At 36.8% G+C, this 20,626-nt stretch overlaps 1 protein-coding gene across 1 annotated transcript in view; it reads left to right on the top strand.

Annotated features, from left to right (window-relative positions):
* ralgapa2 (Ral GTPase activating protein catalytic subunit alpha 2) overlaps positions 1-20,626 on the top strand; it is a 627,566-nt gene that overhangs the window by 203,789 nt on the left and 403,151 nt on the right. Inside the window, exons 17-20 of the mRNA XM_039749771.1 lie at positions 919-1,059; positions 1,434-1,562; positions 10,135-10,223; positions 14,460-14,550. Of these exons, the coding sequence (XP_039605705.1) occupies positions 919-1,059; positions 1,434-1,562; positions 10,135-10,223; positions 14,460-14,550 (450 nt within the window). The remainder of the gene's footprint in view (positions 1-918; positions 1,060-1,433; positions 1,563-10,134; positions 10,224-14,459; positions 14,551-20,626) is intronic.

Genomic DNA, 20,626 nt, shown 5'->3' on the forward strand with positions numbered 1-20,626 from the left:
CAGTGCCCCTGCAATGGAAGACCCAAGGTTATGGTCCTCATTTTTAACCAAGGGGACCTGGAGGGAGTATTCCAGTTACTTTGGCTAGGCATGGCGCCTCAGATTCAAAAGAAGCAATGTGGATTCTGTCCAGGCAACGGAACAGATCCTGAAGGGGCCATGGGAGTGTGCACAATTGATCTACGTGTGTTCTATGGACTTAGAGAACGTATATGACAGTGTTCCTCATAGGATTCTTTGGGGCTGCAGGGAGAGTGCAGGGTTCTGGGCCCCTAATAAGGGCTATTTGGTCCCTGTATTATCACAGTGAGAGCTGTGTCCATATACAAGGAAAAACATTGACACCATTCTCATTCGTTATGGGACTCTGACAGGCTCAGAGTAGCTTTGCTCACCCATAGAATCAAAAGAAGCCAAATGAATAAGTAAATCTTTAATGCATTAAACTTCACAGACATTAGTAATTATATTTTTAAAAAATCATGCATAATTTAACAGTGGTGGTTAACTAAATGTGTTTATTAAAATGCAAGATTAACAATACAGTAAAGCAATGATGAAACTGCAAAAACTAAATAGTATGTTTACAGAGCTTCACTGTAGTTAATGAACTATTATTTAGGTGATGCAATAGCCATTATAAATCAAATTTGCATTTCTTGTTCAATGTTTTTTCAATGTAAAAATTGTTTGTCCTTGTAACTGCCAGGGCAAAGGTATGATTTTTTTTATCAGTGTTGTTAATGCCTCTTCTTGTTAAAGTCTGCTTGATGTCTTGAGCATTACTTTTACATTAATTATGTCATGCATCTTAAATATCAGTAAACAGTTGTTCACAAACTATTTTCTGTATCATTTAGGTAGAGCTCCTCAACAAAAAACTGATTGTTTTCTCTTCTTACTCTTTTCCAACGGAAGCTAAGCGAAGCCAGTCTATCAGCAACTGTGCTCACCTTTATGAGGCTTTACCTACTACTAAAAGTGTACCTCTACTGCTTCACACTATGAGCTCTTTCTTACCTGGTATATCTCACAACTCTAGCTCTCAGAGACTTTCAGGTAGTGTACTGAAAGCGATCTTTTTACTTCATTTCTACTTTATTTTCTGAGTGCTTCTTTCTTGCTTCTGATTTTTATTCCATGTGTTTCTTTGGCGTTTCTACATGCATTCATATTGTTTTGAAATAGTAGTTTTTTGGTTTTTTTTTTGCTAATTTGATGTAGCTTTACATTTACATAAAGAGTTTTAATAATTAGTTTGTCAGAAGCTTGACAGTTTGGCTGCCATTAGAATCAGGTAAGGAAAAGTTACACATGCCAGTAAACTATTATAATCTTTTAAGTTCCTGAGAAATATCTACCTTTGTGCATCTGATCAAACATTTTTTATAGTCTTTTATATCATTTTAAACTGTTTCTGTTATCATTTTTAGAAGTGGAGGAACAAGGAGATGCATCATCTGATACTGAGGGTTTGGGAGTTGAAGAGGATCAACAGCAATTGACCCGTAGCAGCAGCACTTCTGATATTGCACAAAATTATTCCTCTGATTCATTTCAAGGTACATGTTGTTAGCAGTCTTTGCAGGAGAGTTGTATTTTATTTAATTTAGTATTGTGATAGGATGCCTGAGAGACTAGGGCAACAGCTAGGTGGTTATTATTACCAGAATATATAGTTAACTCTAAATTAACTCAAATGACTTTACACCAAGAGATGATAGCACATTGGTGTTGGCAAAACAGGTCAAATGAAGTTGTAATAAAAAAAAGAAACATAATTAAATAATCCTTTGTCTAAAAAAAATAAAAGAAAAAGTCTTTCATAACAAAGCTTGGATGCGATGTGCTCCATGGTGCCATTTTATATAGGCAGGTAGTGTTGATTTAACATTTCACATGACCGGTCAATGGGCATTTTGACCTTAAACAGCATGGCTGCAACTATGCAGGAACAGATACAAAATGGAGGCTAATATCCAGAAAACTACAGAATATAACATCATTTGGATGACATTACCAAAATAATGCTAAAATTATCAAAATGATATTAAACAGTAATAATGTTAAATACTTATGCAGAAATGTACATACGGATTGCAAACACATTATAACAGGTGGCAAAGGGCAATATAAATAGTTGCAGGAAAATTCTGAATATTAAAACCTAGAGGCACCACGGTAGGAAATAATTAGTGCCACCCTAGGAAGGACAAGAGGAGATTCTGCTAGGATGCTAGAGAATAGGCAACCCTGCTGTTACCAGAGTGCCTGAGCTTATATTAAGAGAAAGGGAGAGAGAGACCTTTTGGACACTCACTGCGTTTACATGCACTTTAACACTAGAATTACCAGAGCCTACGAAAAAACTCGTAGATCCATCCCACCTTAAATCGCTTTGCACCTCTCCATCAGCGTCTTTTGTCCTGTAAATGTGTCGATAAGCAGCAAGCAGCCTACTGTCACATCCCCCAACCCCATACAGTTTTCTCAGCTCAAGTCTGTTTACCTGCGTGTCAGTTGCTTAGAGTTGTATAGAGTGAGAATTCAAGCAAAATGACACCTTTTATAAATACTATATCTTTATTTGGAACACATGCATTTCACGTGTGTTCCGTGTCTACAATGATCTATGTAAACACATTGTTAAAACAGAAAATTTTTTCATGTTTTAGTAATAATTGACAAAATGTAGACATGAAGTGTGTAATGTGTGAAGCCTGAAGTCCAAATATCAAATAAACATTTTTCCAAAAGGTACAAATATAACAGAACAAGTGAGCTTCTATTCAAGAATATAACTGCAGAAAAAGAACCCATGTTAGGGTGCGACATTGACACACATTTACTACAACCGCTTCGGTGATGCAGCGGTATCAACTGTTGACTGGTAATCAAAACTTCATGGGTTCGATCCCGGACGAGTGAGTTTTGAGAAGTGAGCTGCTCTTATTCCTACTAATTTAGAATAAAAACATAAATTTGATTCCAGTCTGTAACAGCCGGTGTAAATTTATGATATTTGTAAATGTTAGTTTTGTTTTTTTTATTCAGTTTATTTCTCTCAGTTGCGTTCATGATCCTACCAACCCATTTGACAAGAAGACCTGATTTCCTGATCATCAAATAATTTTCTTTTTTTTTTTTAACATGGTGAACTGCTGTTATGAGCTTGAATTAGTTGCTCTGTCTTATTGGATGAGTAATTGTGCGCATTGTTTTATATGAATCTTGTTACATTTATATCTGTGAATGTATTATATTTTATTTTTACATTTTGTTTTTAATGCTCCATGTTAATTCTTAACTCCTTATTCTATAAATGAAATTACCCAATTACCAAATGTAGACACTCAGTGTGACTATCACAATATGCACAGTTGCATGCATAATACATAGTATTTCATGTACTCAGATCAATTTGGTCTTGGATCAAATTCATACATCACACAAATCGCACCTGGGTTTACTTTGTACCATACAGACACCACCTTTCCAAAAGGTCTTAGTCTGGTTATTTTGGTTCACACCAGAGTACAATTGCCGTTTTCACATCTACCTAAATGAACCAGACTTTCAGGGGAATCATAACAGAATTCTAAAGTACTGGTCCAAACAAACCAGGTGTTAAAATGCCTTTAGTTTATCTGACTTTTAACTTCTTTGTCAAAATTTTAAAATGGCATGACTTGACTTGTTTATTGATAACTTGCACATGAAGTGGACTCAAGATAAATGAGTTAAAAAGTCTGATGTTATAGCACCACAATTATTATTTTTCAGATTGCATTCTTATAAAGGGCTGGGATTGCGAGTTTTTTGTAGGCTTCAGGGATTCTAGTGTTAAGAGATAAAATGGCAAGGTGTGGAGTTTATATATGGACTTTAATGTCTAAATGTTGCATGAATACTTTAATAATGAATAGCTGATGATTAAGCAAAAGACTTTTAACCTTTTTGTGACAACTCATAAGGAAGCCTTTTTTGGAGAATCTGTGTGTTCTTACTGACATCCTGTCACAAAACTATCAGCCTCATTCAGCACCCTAAATCGAGTAACTTCCCTCTGCCATATCAGTATAGCAATATGCCCTACACTGTTCCAGTCTTTAATATAAAAATATATATACTTGAGATATGTAAATTACCACTGTCTCTTTGAAAATAAAGTGTGACTTGTAATGAAGCTCAAGTTGAGGGCAGGCAAAACCTGCTGTTTATAATTGCTTCCAAAACTTGTATTCTGTCAAGGGTAGAGCTGTTGGAAGGGGTGACACTGCCTTGATCCCTTGGCAACCCTCAGTAAATGATTGCCAATTTGAATTAAAAAGCATTTTTTTACTGTACTTCCCCAGTAAGCCCTCAGTTGCCAGGGTTTGCAAACCTTGATTCAATGTTTGTAGAAAAGGATTTCATTCTCTGCGATGAACTGATACTCTGTCTTGTGCACAATGCTTGCTAATTGGATGTGTCTTTCCCTTGACCCTGTTCCGGATAAGAGGGTTTAAAAAATAGATGGATGGATTTTCTTCTGTTAATGTGCAAATCATCTGTGACATGAATGTTTCTGGGAAAAATCCAGGAATCTTTTTGTGGATAAGGTAGCAGAGCTAATCACATCCAAAAGTTGTGGATATGTCTCTGGGAAAGACGCATACCCCAGTACACACTCACATACACCCCAACTGTATTGACTTCAGTGGTGTTGGAAAGTTGATAAAGTCCTGGATCATTTTGTTTATGACATGCACAATATAATTGCATATAGGAAGTCTCTGTTAAAGGGTATATAGTAATGTAAGCACATGCTGCGCACTGATTATTTCAAACACTCCTCCATGATATACGATATGCTTCCAGCGCGGTGTTTCACATACTTAAAAGCCCGAATAGCACCTATTGATTTTTGATTGTTTGCTTTTCTCTCTTTTTCTCTCTCTCTCTCTCTTTCTCTCTCTCTCTCTTTCTCTCTGACATTCTCTGCTCCTGACGGAGTGGGGTATAAGCAGAGGGGCTGTTCGCAAACTGGCCTAGAGGATACGGACGCTCCTCTAAAAAATGCTGAAAGACTACCTTTACATTGCTTCCTTTATTGTGGCTGCTTTGTCGGGCGGTGCTTCGCATACTTAAAAGCCCGAACAGCCCTATTGATTTTCGATTGTTTGCTTTTCTCTCTCTCTCTGACATTCTCTGCACCTGACGTGCACTCCTTTGAAGAGGAAGATATGTTTGCAGTCTTTTAATTGTGAGACGGAACTGTCATCTCTGTCTTGTCATGGAGCACAGTTTAAACTTTTGAAAAAGAGACAAATGTTTGTTTGCAGTGTTTTAAAGCCCCTGTCTCTACAACCTCCTGTGTTTCTGTGCAAATCTGTGACCCAAGCATGACAATATAAAAATAACAATATAAACGTAGGGTTTTTATTTCGCAGATTTTCACCTTTCACGAGGGGTTCTGAAACGCAAACCCTGCGATCGAGGAGGGATCACTGTAAATTGCTAGTAGGGCCCTAATGTATTTGTCTCAACCAGGAAAGATGATATAGGCGCTAGTATTTCCTTTAAGCAGTTGTTCGTTGTTGCTAAGCTTCTGATAGTTTGCAAATATACTTAATGTAATTTGTGTCCTGCTGATCGCCACTGATACAAATTGATTGGTCTAATACAAACATGGAGCTCTCACAGCTGTAAATATTTTTAAAATGGAAACCAAAGTTAAAAAAAAAATAAATAAGACGTATACATAAATTTAAAGTGCATATTGAAAAAAAAAAAATCACCTCGGTTTATAGCCAGGTAGTGTCAAGGAGTTAAGTAGCATAAATTCTTGACAGCTTTAATTTGGAAAGCAACTGCCTTTTTTTTAAGGAAAATTGAATACTTAGTAACATCAATGGTCTGGACAAACTGATGTTTTTGGTCAATGTCATCAAAATAATAAAAAAATCTTTAGAGTCATTATCAAAAAACCATGAATGAAGAACTGTAAATTACCAGCACTATATACCAAGCAGCAAGAATCCGATAAGACAAGCTTTTATATCTTTTACTGTTCCCAACAGCTACATAAAACCCATATTCCACTGAGTGTGAATAATGTGTCATCCATTTAAAATCTTACCTCACTGTCACTGGATCCACTTATTTACAATCAAGCTTTCCATAAGGGAAAAAAGAAGAAAAAAACTCCACTTAGACGCCTCTTAAATATTCAGGATGTAGAAAGGCAGTGACTGTGCCAGGCTTGTAATACAGCCTTCTAGAGGTTTCTATTAACTAGTGAAGAAACTACAAGACTTTCAATTCTGATCTCTCAACTAAAATCTATCATTTTTAATTAGAAACTTCTTGAATTTGTGACTTTAAAACCTTTAAGACGCTGATTTTCCTCTTAATTATTTTGTGTTCTCGTTGTGTGGTTGTTCAAAGTTGTCACCACGTAATGACATCTTTCCTTGGTAATATACTTATATTTTATGATAGTGTTATTTATTTCATTCATCTTCTGAAACTGCTCATTCCAGTATAGGATTATGTGGTGCTGGTGTCTGTTTTCTTCTTCTTTGTTGTGAGTTGATCATAATTCTTATTTTGATGGAAATTTAAATTCCTATGGCTTTTTGCATGTATAGTTATTGAGATTGGTTTCTTTTACACCTTTGTATTGTATGTTTACCTTAGTATGTATGTTTATGTAAGTAAATGTGGTAAGGTTTTTTATAATTTGCTGTTACTTTATATTTGTAAATTTACACTCTGGAGAAATATTCTGCAATCTCTGAGAATCACTAAAAATGAAATCATAAATGAATAAGTACTGTAAAGAAATATTAAGGTTTTAAATTGAGGTTTTTAGCATTGATAACAAATAAATAACACTATCAGTCCTCTTTAGTTTGCATCAAATATATTAAAACTTAATTCATTTATAATAATACATGAAGGTCATTGTGGGTCAGAGGTGAGTATCTGACTGCCAACTGGAGCAGCATTAAGAAGCATGACTTTTACTTAAAAATCCTCAAAGAAAATTTGACTGAGGTTATTAGTTTAACAGGAGGCAATAAAAGGAGAATTGGTATTTTTCTCAGAATTATTTTAATCCCATTTTATTACCCACTTCATGTAAAACCTATTCGTTTTTTGTCAGTGTTGTCGTCGTCATCATAACTCTCAGGAATCTGTAGAGCTAAACTCTGAAAATAACAGGGGATTCTCAGGTGAACATTGCCCCTGCCCAGATACGTGACAGATTAGCTATAAAGTCTTGTTGCAGAAGGCAAAAATTACCTTTTGTATTTGACTTCGTCATACTACAATATTTTCAGTCTATTGCTGAATATGCTGTTCATTCCAGTAACTGTGTCATATAGTGACTGTGGGACATACAGTGTATTTACATGTACACACTTCATCTTTTTCTCTTGCCTGGCAGCTCTGTCCTTATCATCCTTCTCCCAATATACTCGGCATCTCTCCTCTGCATATGTCCATACCACCGCAATCTCACCTCTCTGACTTTGTCTCCCAACCGTCCAACTTGAACTGACCCTCTAATGTACTCATTTATAATCCTATCCATCTTTGTCACACCCAATGCAAATCTTAGCATCTTTAACTCTGCTACCTCCAGCTCTGTCTCCTACTTTCTGGTTAGTGCCACCGTCTCCAACCCATATAACATAGCTGGTCTCACTACTGTCCTGTAGACCTTCCCCTTCACTCTTGCTAATATCAGTCTGTCACAAATCACTCCTGACACCCTCCTTCACCCATTCCACCCTGCCTGCACTCTTTTTCACCTGTCTTCCACAGTCCCCAATACTCTGTACTGTTGATCCCAAGTATTTAAATGCATCCACCTTTGCCAGCTCTACTCCTTGCATCCTCACCATTCCACTGACCTCCCTGTCATTTACACACATGTATTCTATCTTGTTCCTACTGACCTTCATTCCTCTCCTCTCTAGAGCATATCCCCACCTCTCCAAGGTCTCCTCAACCTGCTCCCTACTATCGCTACAGATCACAATGTCATCTGCAAACATCATAGTCCACGGGGACTCCTGTCTAATCTTGTCTGTCAACCTGTCCATCACCATTGCAAATAAGAAAGAGCTCGGAGCCGATCCCTGATGTAATCCTACCTCCACCTTCAATGCATCTGTCACTCCTACTGTAGATTTGACCATGGTCACACTTCCCTTGTACATATTCTGTACAAATCTTACATACTTCTCTGCCACTCCCGATTTCCACATACAATACCACAACTCCTCTCGAGGCACCCTGTCATATGCTTTCTCCAGGTCCACAAAGACGCAATGCAACTCCTTCTGGCCTCCTCTATACTTCTCCATCAACACCCTCAGAGCAAACATCGCATGTGTGGTGCTCTTTCTTGGCATGAAACAATTAATCATCACCTGTCTTCTTAACCTAGCTTCTGCTACTCTTTCCCATAACTTCATGCTATGGCTCATCAATTTTATCCCTGTGTAGTTACTACAGTTCTGCACATCCTCCTTATTCTTAAATATCGGCACCAGTTCACTTCTTCTCCACTCCTCAGGCATCCTTTCACTTTCCAAGATTCCATTAAACAATCTGGTTAAAAACTCCACTGCCATCTCTCCTAAATATCTCCATGCTTCAACAGGTGTTGTCCTCTGGACCAACGGCCTTTCCATTCTTCATCCTCTTCATAGCTGTCCTTACTTCCTCCTTGCTGATCTATTGCACTTCCTGATTCACTATCTCCACATCATCTCTCTGACTATCCCACTTCTTCTTTGCCATCCTCTTCCTCTGGATACTCTCCTGTATTTCCTTATTCCACCACCAGGTTTCCTTTTCTTCCTTCCTCTTTCCAGATGTCACGCCATGCACCCTTCTTGCTGTCACTCATATAATATCTGCTGTAGTTTCCCAGCTGTCTGGTAACTCTTCACTGCCATCCAGTGCCTGTCTCACCTCCTCCCAAAACTCAACCTTGCAGTCTTCCTTTTTCAACTTCCACTATTTGATCCTTGGCTCTGCCCTCACTCTCTTCCTCTTCTTGATCTTCAACGTCATCCTACAGACCACCATCCTATGCTGCTTAACTACACTTTCCCCTCCCACCACTTTACATTCTTCAATCTCCTTCAGATCAACTCATGTGCATAGGTTGTAATCTACCTGTGTGCATCTTCCTCCACTCTTGTACGTAACCCTATGTTCCTCCCTCTTCTTAAAATACGTATTCAGCACAGCCATGTCCATCCTTTTGGCAAAATCCACTATCCTCTGACCTTCTTCATTCCTCTCCTTGACACCATACCTACCCATCACCTCCTCGTCTCCACTGTTCCCTTCACCAACATGTCCAATGAAATCCGCTCCAATCACCACTTTCTGTCCCTTGGGTACACTGTTCATCATTTCATCCAGCTCACTCCAAAAATCTTCTTTCTTACCCATTGCACACCCAACTTGTGGTGCATATGCACTAACAACATTCATCATCACACCTCCAATTTCCAGCATCATAATCATTGCTCTGGCTGACACTCTTTTCACCTCCAAAACACTCTTGACATACTGTTCCTTCAGAATAACCCCTTCTCCATTTCTCCTCCCATCCACACCATGATAGAACAATTTGAATCCACCTCTGATCCACCTGGCCTTACTCCCCTTCCATTTAGTCTCGTGCACGCACAATATATCAACCTTCATTCTCTCCATCATATCTGCTAACTCTCTCCCTTTACCAGTCATACTGCCAACATTCAAAGTTCCTACCCTCAATTCCACTCTCTTTACTTTCCTCCTCTCCTCCTGCCCCCGGACACATCTCCCCCCTCTTCTTCTCCTTCTTCTTCTTCGGCCAACAGTAGCCCAATTTCTGCCAGCATCCTGTTGGCTAACAGTACTGGTGGCCGTCGTCATTAGCCATGGGCTCGACCGATCCGGTATGGAAATTTTATTGTTGTCCGCATATTAATTTGGCAAAGTTTTACACTGGATGCCCTTCCTAATGTAACTCTCCCTATTTATCCGGGCTTGGGACCGGCACAAAGAAACACACTGGTTTTTGCATCCCCTGTGGCTGGGTTATGGAAAAAACTAATTATTATCTTTAAATTTTAGGGAAAAAAAGTGAAAATATAACTTCAGACATTGGGACAATGCGAATTCAAGGTGATACAACAGGAAGAAAAGAAAATGAAACACCATTGGTAAGGATTTAAATCTACTGAAATGCGATATTTATTAATATACATTTGGGACAAATGTGTTGGTCAGTGAGGAATGAAGTTTAATAACAACAACAACAGCATTTATTTATATAGCACATTTTTATACAAATAAGGTAGCTCGTAGTACTCTACCAGATGTCAAAGATAAAGTTACAGGAACAGAAAAACAAATAAGATTTGGCAGTACTATTAAAGAATAAGTAACACAGAAAAAAATTCTTTATGATCTTAAAAAAACGGATACAATGGCAAAATCTGCAAGTGTTCCAAGGCCAAAAGACTGCCCAGCCACCACTGGGCATTCTGCCTCACGAAAATGTTCCTAATTCATTACTATTTCTTTTCCAGCCTTCTGAGGGTTCAATTTTTGCAGTTACTATTTAAAGAAATGTTTCTTGTTATTTCTGAAAAGCACTGCATTATTTTGCAACAGTTTGGGAATTGATTTACATTTCCAGTTTTTACCAATAAAAATAGGTAATTTTCTGCAGTTACTGACACTCATTTTTTCCATTCAAACTGTACAGGCAAGATGAGAATGTTTAAACAGACCATAACTAGGCTATCAATCAAATCTGAACCCCTGGAGCTGTGGAGGGTTCAGAACTCTTAATTCTGCACCACCACTGTAAATGCATTGAACATATAAGCTAAACAGGCTAATTAAAACTAAATATGAATGCATATCAATGATTTGGTTGATGTTGCTTGATTTTACGTTAGGCATGTGCAATAACTCTCACTGTTTAACTAACTTTCTTCTGTTAGCCCTTGTTTTTGTTGACAAAGTAATACAGTATTAAAGGAACAGTTAATTGTAGTAATCCCCTTCCTAATTTTGATCTCTTCTACTATATCTTCTTGTATATGGCTTATTGTTTAATTTACTGTTGTGCCTTTGTTTATATTAGGACTCTGTAACCTTTACTGTTTCAGTAATTTGCTTTTTGGTAGAGACCAACATGTTGCCAACAAAAAAAAGTAATAAAGAAACTTTTAATACAGTGGTGTGAAAAACTATTTGCCCCCTTTCTGATTTCATATTCTTTTGCATGTTTGTCACACAAAATGTTTCTGATCATCAAACACATTTAACCATTAGTCAAATATAACACAAGTAAACACAAAATGCAGTTTTTAAATGATGGTTTTTATTATTTAGGGAGAAAAAATCCAAACCTACATGGCCCTGTGTGAAAAAGTAATTGCCCCTTGTTAAAAAATAACCTAACTGTGGTGTATCACACCTGAGTTCATTTTCCGTAGCCACCCCCAGGTCTGATTATTGCCACACCTGTTTCAATCAAGAAATCACTTAAATAGGAGCTGCCCGACACAGAGAAGTAGACCAAAAGCACCTCAAAAGCTAGACATCATGCCAAGATCCAAAGAAATTCAGGAACAAATGAGAACAGAAGTAATTGAGATCTATCAGTCCGGTTAAGGTTATAAAGCCATTTCTAAAGCTTTGGGACTCCAGCGAACCACAGTGAGAGCCATTATCCACAAATGGCAAAAACATGGAACAGTGGTGAACCTTCCCAGGAGTGGCCGCCAACCAAAATTACCCCAAGAGCGCAGAGACGACTCATCCGAGAGGTCACAAAAGACCCCAGGACAACATCTAAGGAACTGCAGACCTCACTTGCCTCAATTAAGGTCAGTGTTCACAACTCCACCATAAGAAAGAGACTGGGCAAAAACGGCCTGCATGGAAGATTTCCAAGACGCAAACCACTGTTAATCAAAAAGAACATTAGGGCTCGTCTCAATTTTGCTAAGAAACATCTCAATGATTGCCAAGACTTTTGGGAAAATACCTTGTGGACTGATGAGACAAAAGTTGAACTTTTTGGAAGGCAAATGTCCCGTTACATCTGGTGTAAAAGGAACACAGCATTTCAGAAAAAGAACATCATACCAACAGTAAAATATGGTGGTGGTAGTGTGATGGTCTGGGGTTGTTTTGCTGCTTCAGGACCTGGAAGGCTTGCTGTGATAGATGGATCCATGAATTCTGCTGTCTACCAAAAAATCCTGAAGGAGAATGTCCGGCCATCTGTTCGTCAACTCAAGCTGAAGCGATCTTGGGTGCTGCAACAGGACAATGATCCAAAACACACCAGCAAATCCACCTCTGAATGGCTGAAGAAAAACAAAATGAAGACTTTGGAGTGGCCTAGTCAAAGTCCTGACCTGAATCCAATTGAGATGCTATGGCATGACCTTAAAAAGGCGGTTCATGCTAGAAAACCCTCAAATAAAGCTGAATTACAAGCACATCAGCAACATGAATCCTTCTAGAAGAGAGATGCGCAGAATAGTTCTGATGATTTCAATACTTGAAATTTGGAATGTAGGTTACCCTTGGCCCATAGGTGCTCGCTATGAAGCGGTTTTAAACATTTTGTGGTCCAAGTGCATTCTGTCTCTATGTCTGTCTGCTTTTCACGAGAGAGTTACTTCACGGATTTAGATCTGGTTGTTTTCTATATTTTGCTTGAACTTTCCAATTGTTTTGTGACTTTTCTTATTGTGCTAAGTACTATAATTCGCTTGCGGTACCAATGTGTTTATGCAAATCCAACAGAGTGGCTATGGGCCAAGAGCAGGGGGGGCAGAGCCTTTCTCATTCCCTCGCTAACCTCTGTTTGAGTTTTTGAGAGAGAGATCAGAGCTACGTGTGTTTTACAGGGTAGCTGCTGATTGCCCGAATCATCATGGGCATGTTCTTTTCTCCCCACGCAGGTAACACTTTCCCGTCAGAGCTGAACACGTTCAAATACAATGGCAATGTCTATTGATTTTTAAAGTTTGTCCTGTTTCATTAAGTCAGTGTGTGTGTGTGTGTGTGTGTGTGTGTGTATGTATGTATGTATGTATGTTCCAGCATCACTTCCCAACGGCTCCATACTTGGTACACATGTTTCTCATTGGTCAAATTAAAATACTTTAGGGTAAAATCAACCCTAACCCGCCCCCTTCTGGGTAGGGTGGGGGTGATCATGCGGTCATGTATGCATGTTATCATCCAATTGACACTCGGAATGACCAGTAGAGTGTGAAGAGGAGGTGACTGCCAGCATTCTTTATGTTTAAGCAACAGCGTGCCCCTGTTCCTTTTGAAATTAAATAGAGTTGGCTGCTTCTGAGCGTATACTTGATGATAACATACATACAAGACAGCAAGACAAACACATTAGTGAATCTTAATTGTTTGTTAATTTATTTTTAAAGTTGTGGGCTTTTTTAATTATATCTTTCTCAAACAAAAAAAAAAAAAAATATTTTCCTCCTGGGCAACGCTGGGTATTTCAGCAAGTAACTTATAAAAATTCTTTTATTTATTTAATTTTATTAGTTTTGCCGTAAGTTATATTGTAATTTATTTTTTGTTCATCAGCATATTTTTCTCTCTGCCTATTACCTCATTTGTATATTTCTAAAGATGGGCAAACTGTCAGGAATTATACTTAATCTCAGAAAATTACCAGTGTGGTGCTCGTTTAGTAATTGGGTCCTGGTGACTTTTGTTTTTTTTAAAAAGTATGTTCTATACAACCAGCAGAACCTTAACATGACGAGGAAATGATTCTAAAATCTGATTTTTTTGTAGTACAGTATTTGTCCAGTTAACACCAAAGACTTACCTAAGTTTTTTCAGTTTTGCAACTCAAATAAAATAACAAATTATATCTTAGAACTACTGGTATATCAAAGGCACAGAAGTAATTTATTCAGTGACCAAGTCATGTTCTTGCTCTACAATTAAAACATTCCATTTCATGTAATTTTGCTGTTATATAATCAGTTTTTTATGTACATAAATTATTGGTCATTTCTTGAAGTTCATGACTTCCAGTCAATTTTACTTGCACTTTTCTAGTTTTATACCACTTCACCATATAATTAATAGATTAGGATTTGTTAATTAATCAGAACGTTTAAATATACAAGAACAAAATGATAGCAGTCACCATCTGATGATGTCTGTGTTATGTCACAATCATCTTTGAATAGTATTGCTCTCTGTCAAATAAGCGACACCACAACAGCCCTGGTATACACTAGCTAACACAGTACATGTTTTGTTAAAACTTCTACAATACTCCATGAAATTCTAAGTCTCTTTCTATATATATTAAGTATATTATATGCACCATTTAAATATGACTTAATGTGATTTTTTTCTTTTCTTTATTTATGTTTGTAAAGATTTTAATCAGACGAAGTAGCAGCCCTGCTGATTTGGAGTTTTCTGGAAATGGCAGTATATTTACTGCAGGTCAAAAGGTTCGGGAAAAAAGTAAGTAAATCATGTTTATTCGCTTCTAGCTTTTCCTGTTGATTAAAAAGATAACTAAATTGAGTGCCATTTTTTGATTGAGCTATCATTACCTCTTTTAACCAACAATCCTAAATTGCAAACAGTCAGAACCTCTTCTTCCAACAACTTTTATTCCTTGGGTAATATAAGCATTTCTTGACATCTTTCTTGTGATTTCTGTTGATTTTACTTTTAAAGAACCATATTTAATAAATAATTGAAAACATATTATTTTAAAACGTTTGAAATCAGTTAGTAATAACATTTACAAAACTGAGCTTATGAAGTGGTTAAAAGATAAAGGGAAATACCTTTCTTGATAATTATGTGGTACCTGCAAGTTTAGTTTTGCATCAACCTTTTGGTGCTGTTTTTTTTGTTAAAATGAATATTTGGGTTGTACTCAGGTAGAAAATATTATTCATTAAAATGAGTCATATTTCCTCTGTTGTAAAATAGTTTGTAATGTTAACTTGTCATTAATAATTCTATTTAAAATATTGCTTGTTTGATTTATGTCATTATCTTTACACCTATGAGCATTAAAACTAAATCAAGGAGAGTACATTAATGCTATTTACAGCAATCAATTGTTTCCAATGATATTTTGATTGTAACATATCTTTGAAATGTTAAAATTGCTTGTTAAAATATTTTAAAATACAAACTTTTAATTTACTAAGTTGAAAGTTTGGTTTTTCATTTACAGTCTCTTACACAGAGCCACTAATCTTGTGCGATTGTTTTTCTTTCTGCCTTGCAATCCAGGCACTAATAACATATTATGTTTTAAGACATATGTATATGCTAGGCCATCTACTTTCAATGATTAATATTGCAACTAATCTGAGACTTGTGATGTTTGTGTTAAAATTTTCTAATACCAGTAAATGTATAGTCTTGCTTTTCTGAAGTAAAGAGAGTTTATCTTGCCCCATATACAGTAACAACTATAAGATTAATCTTTCAGTAATGACTTTATAAATTAGTTTTTTAAAAAGAAGATTTATAAATTGCAGCAATAAAAGGAAGTGTAGGGAGCAAAAATACGTAAACCACACCATTACATTTGTAGTAAAATAGTACAGTACATAGCAGTAATAAGTACCCACACTCAGTCATGCTAGTTGCAGAGTATGACATAATTATATAGGTTAAAAAACAAAAAAATTATGTTGGTTTTATATATGTGAATATATTTACTACACATTCTTGAAAAAGAGCAATTACTGTTTTTAGCCATTCAAAGATAACCTGTATCATACACAACACACTTGGTTGATAGACAACAGAACAAGCAAGGTGATTCACTGTTGTCAAACATGAGAGCCATTGTTGAAGAGAGAGTAGACCCCTAGAAGGCAGTGACTGGAGATAAAAGGCTAATGATAGTATTCTACTCTATTATATTATCGTTTTTTTTAAAAGCACCAGAATAAAATCATCTGTAATGTGTGTACATCCAATATTTAAAAGCTCACTGTTTTTGGCAGAATATTAATTTTATAATTTAAGGACCTGATTTTTAAAGGTTTCACATTTTTAATTAAAACATGGACTTGTACATTATACTAGCTGAAATAACCAGCGTTTCCCAGGAGAAGATTTTTTTTATTTTTTTTTTAAATGTTTGAGAAAAATATAATTAAAAAAATCCACAACTTTAGAAATAAAAATAAATTAACAAACAATTAAGACTCACTAATGTGTTTGTCTTGCAGTGTTGTATGTATGTTATCATCTAGTTGAGGCTTGGAAGCAGCCAACTCTATTTAATTTGATTACCTTCCACCCTACCCAGAAGGGAGTGGGTTAAGGTTGATTTCACCCTACAGTACTTTAATTCGACCAATGAGAAACATGTACCAAGTGTCATGAAAATTGGTCCAGCCATTGGGAAGTGATGCTGGAACATACATACATATACACACACACATACATTAACTTAATGAAACAGGACAAACTTTAAAAATCAATAGAAATTGCCGTTTTATTTGATCGTGTTTAGCTCTGAAGGGAAAGTGTTACCCGCATGGAGAGTAAAGCATATGTCCATGATATCACTGGCAATCAGCAGCTACCCTGTAAAACACACGTAGCTCTGATCTTTTTCTCAAAAACTCGAACAGAGGTTAGCGAGGGAATGAGGAAGGCCCTGCCCCCCTGCTCTTGGCCCACAGCCACTCTGTTGGATTTGCATAAATACATTGGTACCGCAAGCGAACTATCATACTTAGCACAATGAGAAAAGTCACAAAATCAACTGGAAAGCTCAAGCAAATTATAGAAAACAACTAGATTTAAATCCGTGAAGTAATTTTCTCGTGAAAAGCAGACAGACATACAGACAGAACGCACTTGGACCACAAAATTTGTAAAACCGTTTCATAGCGAGCACCTATGGGCCAAAGGTAACTTACATTCCAAATTTCAAGTACTGAAATCATCAGAACTACTCTGGGCATCTCTTTCCTAGGAGGATTCATGTTGGCAACGTGCTTGCATCATTTGTTCATTAGCAGCTAAGCGACTTTTTTTCTTCTGAGGTTTTGTTTTGCTGGTGTGCTGGCCTCATTTGCGTATGCTCGGAGCTGGATCCCTAAACCTGACTCTGCCTCTCACTTCTGGCCCAGACAGACACACACACTTCCATGCGTAGACGTTTATATATAAGATATATATATGGTTGTTCGAGTCACAAAGACAGGATGATTCCCAAAAATAGTTAGGATGCTAACTCTATTTAATTTAAAAAGCAACAGGGGCGTGGTGATGCTCAAACATAAAGAATGCTGGCAGTCACCTCCAGTTTGCCCTCTGGTGGTCATTCCCAGCGTCAATTGGATGATAACATGCATACAAGACCGCAAGATCACCCCCCCACCCTACCCAGAAGAGGGTGGGTAAGGGCTAATTTCAAACTACAGTACTTTTAATCGACCAATGAGGAATATGAGTACCAAGTTTCATGAACATTGCTCCAGCTGTTCGCAAGTGATGCTGGAACATACATACACACACAATTGACTTTTATTTATTTATATATATATATATATATATATATATATATATATATATATATATATATATAGATAGATAGATAGATTATATTTACAACTTACATAGTATTATACTTACAAAAAAGTAACAATATAATATTGTTACTTATTATAAAATGCAATGTGTTACAGTGCATTACTTTTGTGCTACTTTCCCTTTTAATATAGAAGAGAAACCTACGTGTAATCAAAATAAATCGATTTACTTGAGCAAAGAGAAAAATTAATATTATATTAAATTGTGGCTTATTAAAAATTGATTTGTACCATTCCTGATCTTATGTGCAATCTGTGCTTTTATGAGGTGTGCAGTTTGTATAATGCTCTAAATATGTTTTGAACTTGCATATCCAGTTCAGATTTGTTGGGCTGGTGTCTATAGCTGTACACAGGGAATGGAATGCTGAATACAGTTTACACAGAAATACATAGAAAGCAACCGTTTATATTACTGAAGCAAATGTTGACAATTTGGAACATTCATAACCAATACTTTATATTGAGAAATGACAGTTCTTAATTTCACTTTAATAACAATTATGCAGCTATGTATGTTATTCTTTATTTTATTTATTAACATCAACAATAGAGGTTACACTTTGCATGAATAAATATTCAAAACATATCCCTAATTACTAGTTATGAGGGAACCTCATGGAGTTTGCTTCTTCTTAAATTCTTTGACATCACAGTAATGTTTATGATCTTCGTTGAATTACACAAATTGTATTATAGTAGTAAACTAGTTTTCAGTGGGTTATTATAGTATAAAGTGGTCTTTCAAGTGTCCCTAAGGGCTAGGGAGGTGTCTGCCAACTGTGAGAGGAGCATGTTCTGACACAGAACGTTGCCGCACCCACCACATGAGAAACCACCACAGGATCCCAGATTAGGATTTTTCCTGCAGGTTGGAAGGCCTACTTGCAGGGCAGAAGGAGCAATTGCAGGTTAAAGGCCTTGCTTAAGGGCCCAATGGAGTACTGTAGAGTGTAGGACTCATAGTCCTGTAGGAATGCAAGCAACTCTCCACGCTAGTTTTTACATCTGGCAGAGCCATGCTGATACTTCAGTATGCGAGCAGTGATACCGAGAATGCAGTCAGACTTCTTTTTTGGGCAGATACACCATCAGCATGGCATTGCCAGATCTAAACACTAGCGTGGAGAGTTGCTCGCATACTGAAGTGTCTTTTGCTACAGGTGGAAGCTGCTGTCGCACTTTTTGTAATTGATTTTTTCCTAAATAAGGAGTGGTATTGCACATGTTCTTTATCAGCATGCCTATGTCGATCAAACACTGGAAGCTCTGCAGTGTACTTTGACTTTATACTGTAGGAAGATAAGTAAATAAATTAAGGTAAACAACATCCAATGTGACGTTTATATAAGTAACATATAAATGTTTTTCATATAAAGACCATCAAGAAACATAATCACAAATGGAACTTTGCACGATACCTTGGTGAGCTCTGTAGGTCCTGCTGTTTCACTGAATGACATGCCTGTAGCAGATTCACTGGCTAGATGGCGCCCAACCTGTTGCTGCATTCAAATGATGCCATCTTTCGCCTTTGCGGCTGGTGCAGCTGTATTGTTATTATTTGTGAGTGGATGTTTCTCGTGGGGAGGGCTTCTGTTATTTTTTTCCCATGTTGAACCCAAATCCTCATCTGAGTTCACCTCCATTACACCACGTCTTTATTTGAAAACTAACAGTGTCAGATCGGGGGGATTGTGAATATGTCTGAGAGAATAAAATTGAATAAAAAACAAAAAACATGCTAAACTTTACAAATACTAGAAATTTACACCGGCAGTTACAGACTCAAATTAAATGTATATTTTTATTCTCTAATAGTAACAACAAGAGCAGCTTACTACTCCAAACGGTAAATCTAAGAAGGGCATGGATACGAACCTGCAGCAGTCAGCAATTCTTACGACTACACCACCCAAGCAGTTGTGTCAGAGTCATACCCTAACCTGATTTCTTTTTCTTTGGTTATATTCTTGAATAAAAGTGCACTTGTTTTGTTATATTTGTTCCTTTTGTGAAAGTGTTTATTTGATATTTGGACTTCAGTCCATTATACACTTCATGTCAAAATTTTGTCATTAGTAGTATAACATGAAAACAAATTGTTTTAGGTTTATGTTCAACATTTCTTGCCTTGCATTTTTTGTCATCCTACGTTTACCCAGATTGTTTTAGACATGGAACACACATGAAAGGCATGTAATCAAAATAACAATGGGACAGCAGGCTGTTGCTGCTTGTGCTGATTGACACATTTGCAAAACAAAAGATGCTGATAGAGAGGTGTGAAGGAATGTAAGGTGGCTCGGGATTACAACTTTTTTCGTAGGTTTCGGGATTCTAGTGTTAATATTCCAGATCTTCTCCTCATTTTTTGCATTTTTCCTAACTTTCTGTGTGAAACCAAGCTTGTCAGTTTTTACATTAATCCATTATTTCAGAACTCCTGTAAACAGACTTTTCTTATTTGAGTAATCAGACTTTGTTATTGTTTATGCCTGTGTACAAAACCAGAATTAGGCAAGTAACTGGTCAGACCCTGTAGTCAGTTAATCATAGCTGAGAGACTGAGTTACATTCATCGACTTATCATTTAAATATGTGAAATATGGTCTCTTATTACATTCATCATGTTAAGATTTATACTAGTGAATTTTAGTTTGCCTTCAAAAACCAAATGAATGACACAAATGTGCAGATTCATATTCAGCCATAAAGTATGTTGTTTTTTTTACTGTCCAGCTAACTGAATGTTTTACCAATTATGTGTCTCTGTTAACACAATATGTGTTGTACTAATGAGGAGGTGTGATCGTACTTCAAAACAATGAAACACTAAATACATTTTATTTTGGTATTAACAAATAGATCAGTTGATTGGTCGCCAGTGTATACAGACCAGATGGCTTCTTCGTTTTTTAACTTGCCTTGTTTTTTACGTGATGTAACTGTCCTGTATG

The sequence above is a fragment of the Polypterus senegalus genome, chromosome 3 (assembly GCF_016835505.1).
Source record: "Polypterus senegalus isolate Bchr_013 chromosome 3, ASM1683550v1, whole genome shotgun sequence".
NCBI classification, from domain to species: Eukaryota; Metazoa; Chordata; class Cladistia; order Polypteriformes; family Polypteridae; genus Polypterus; species Polypterus senegalus.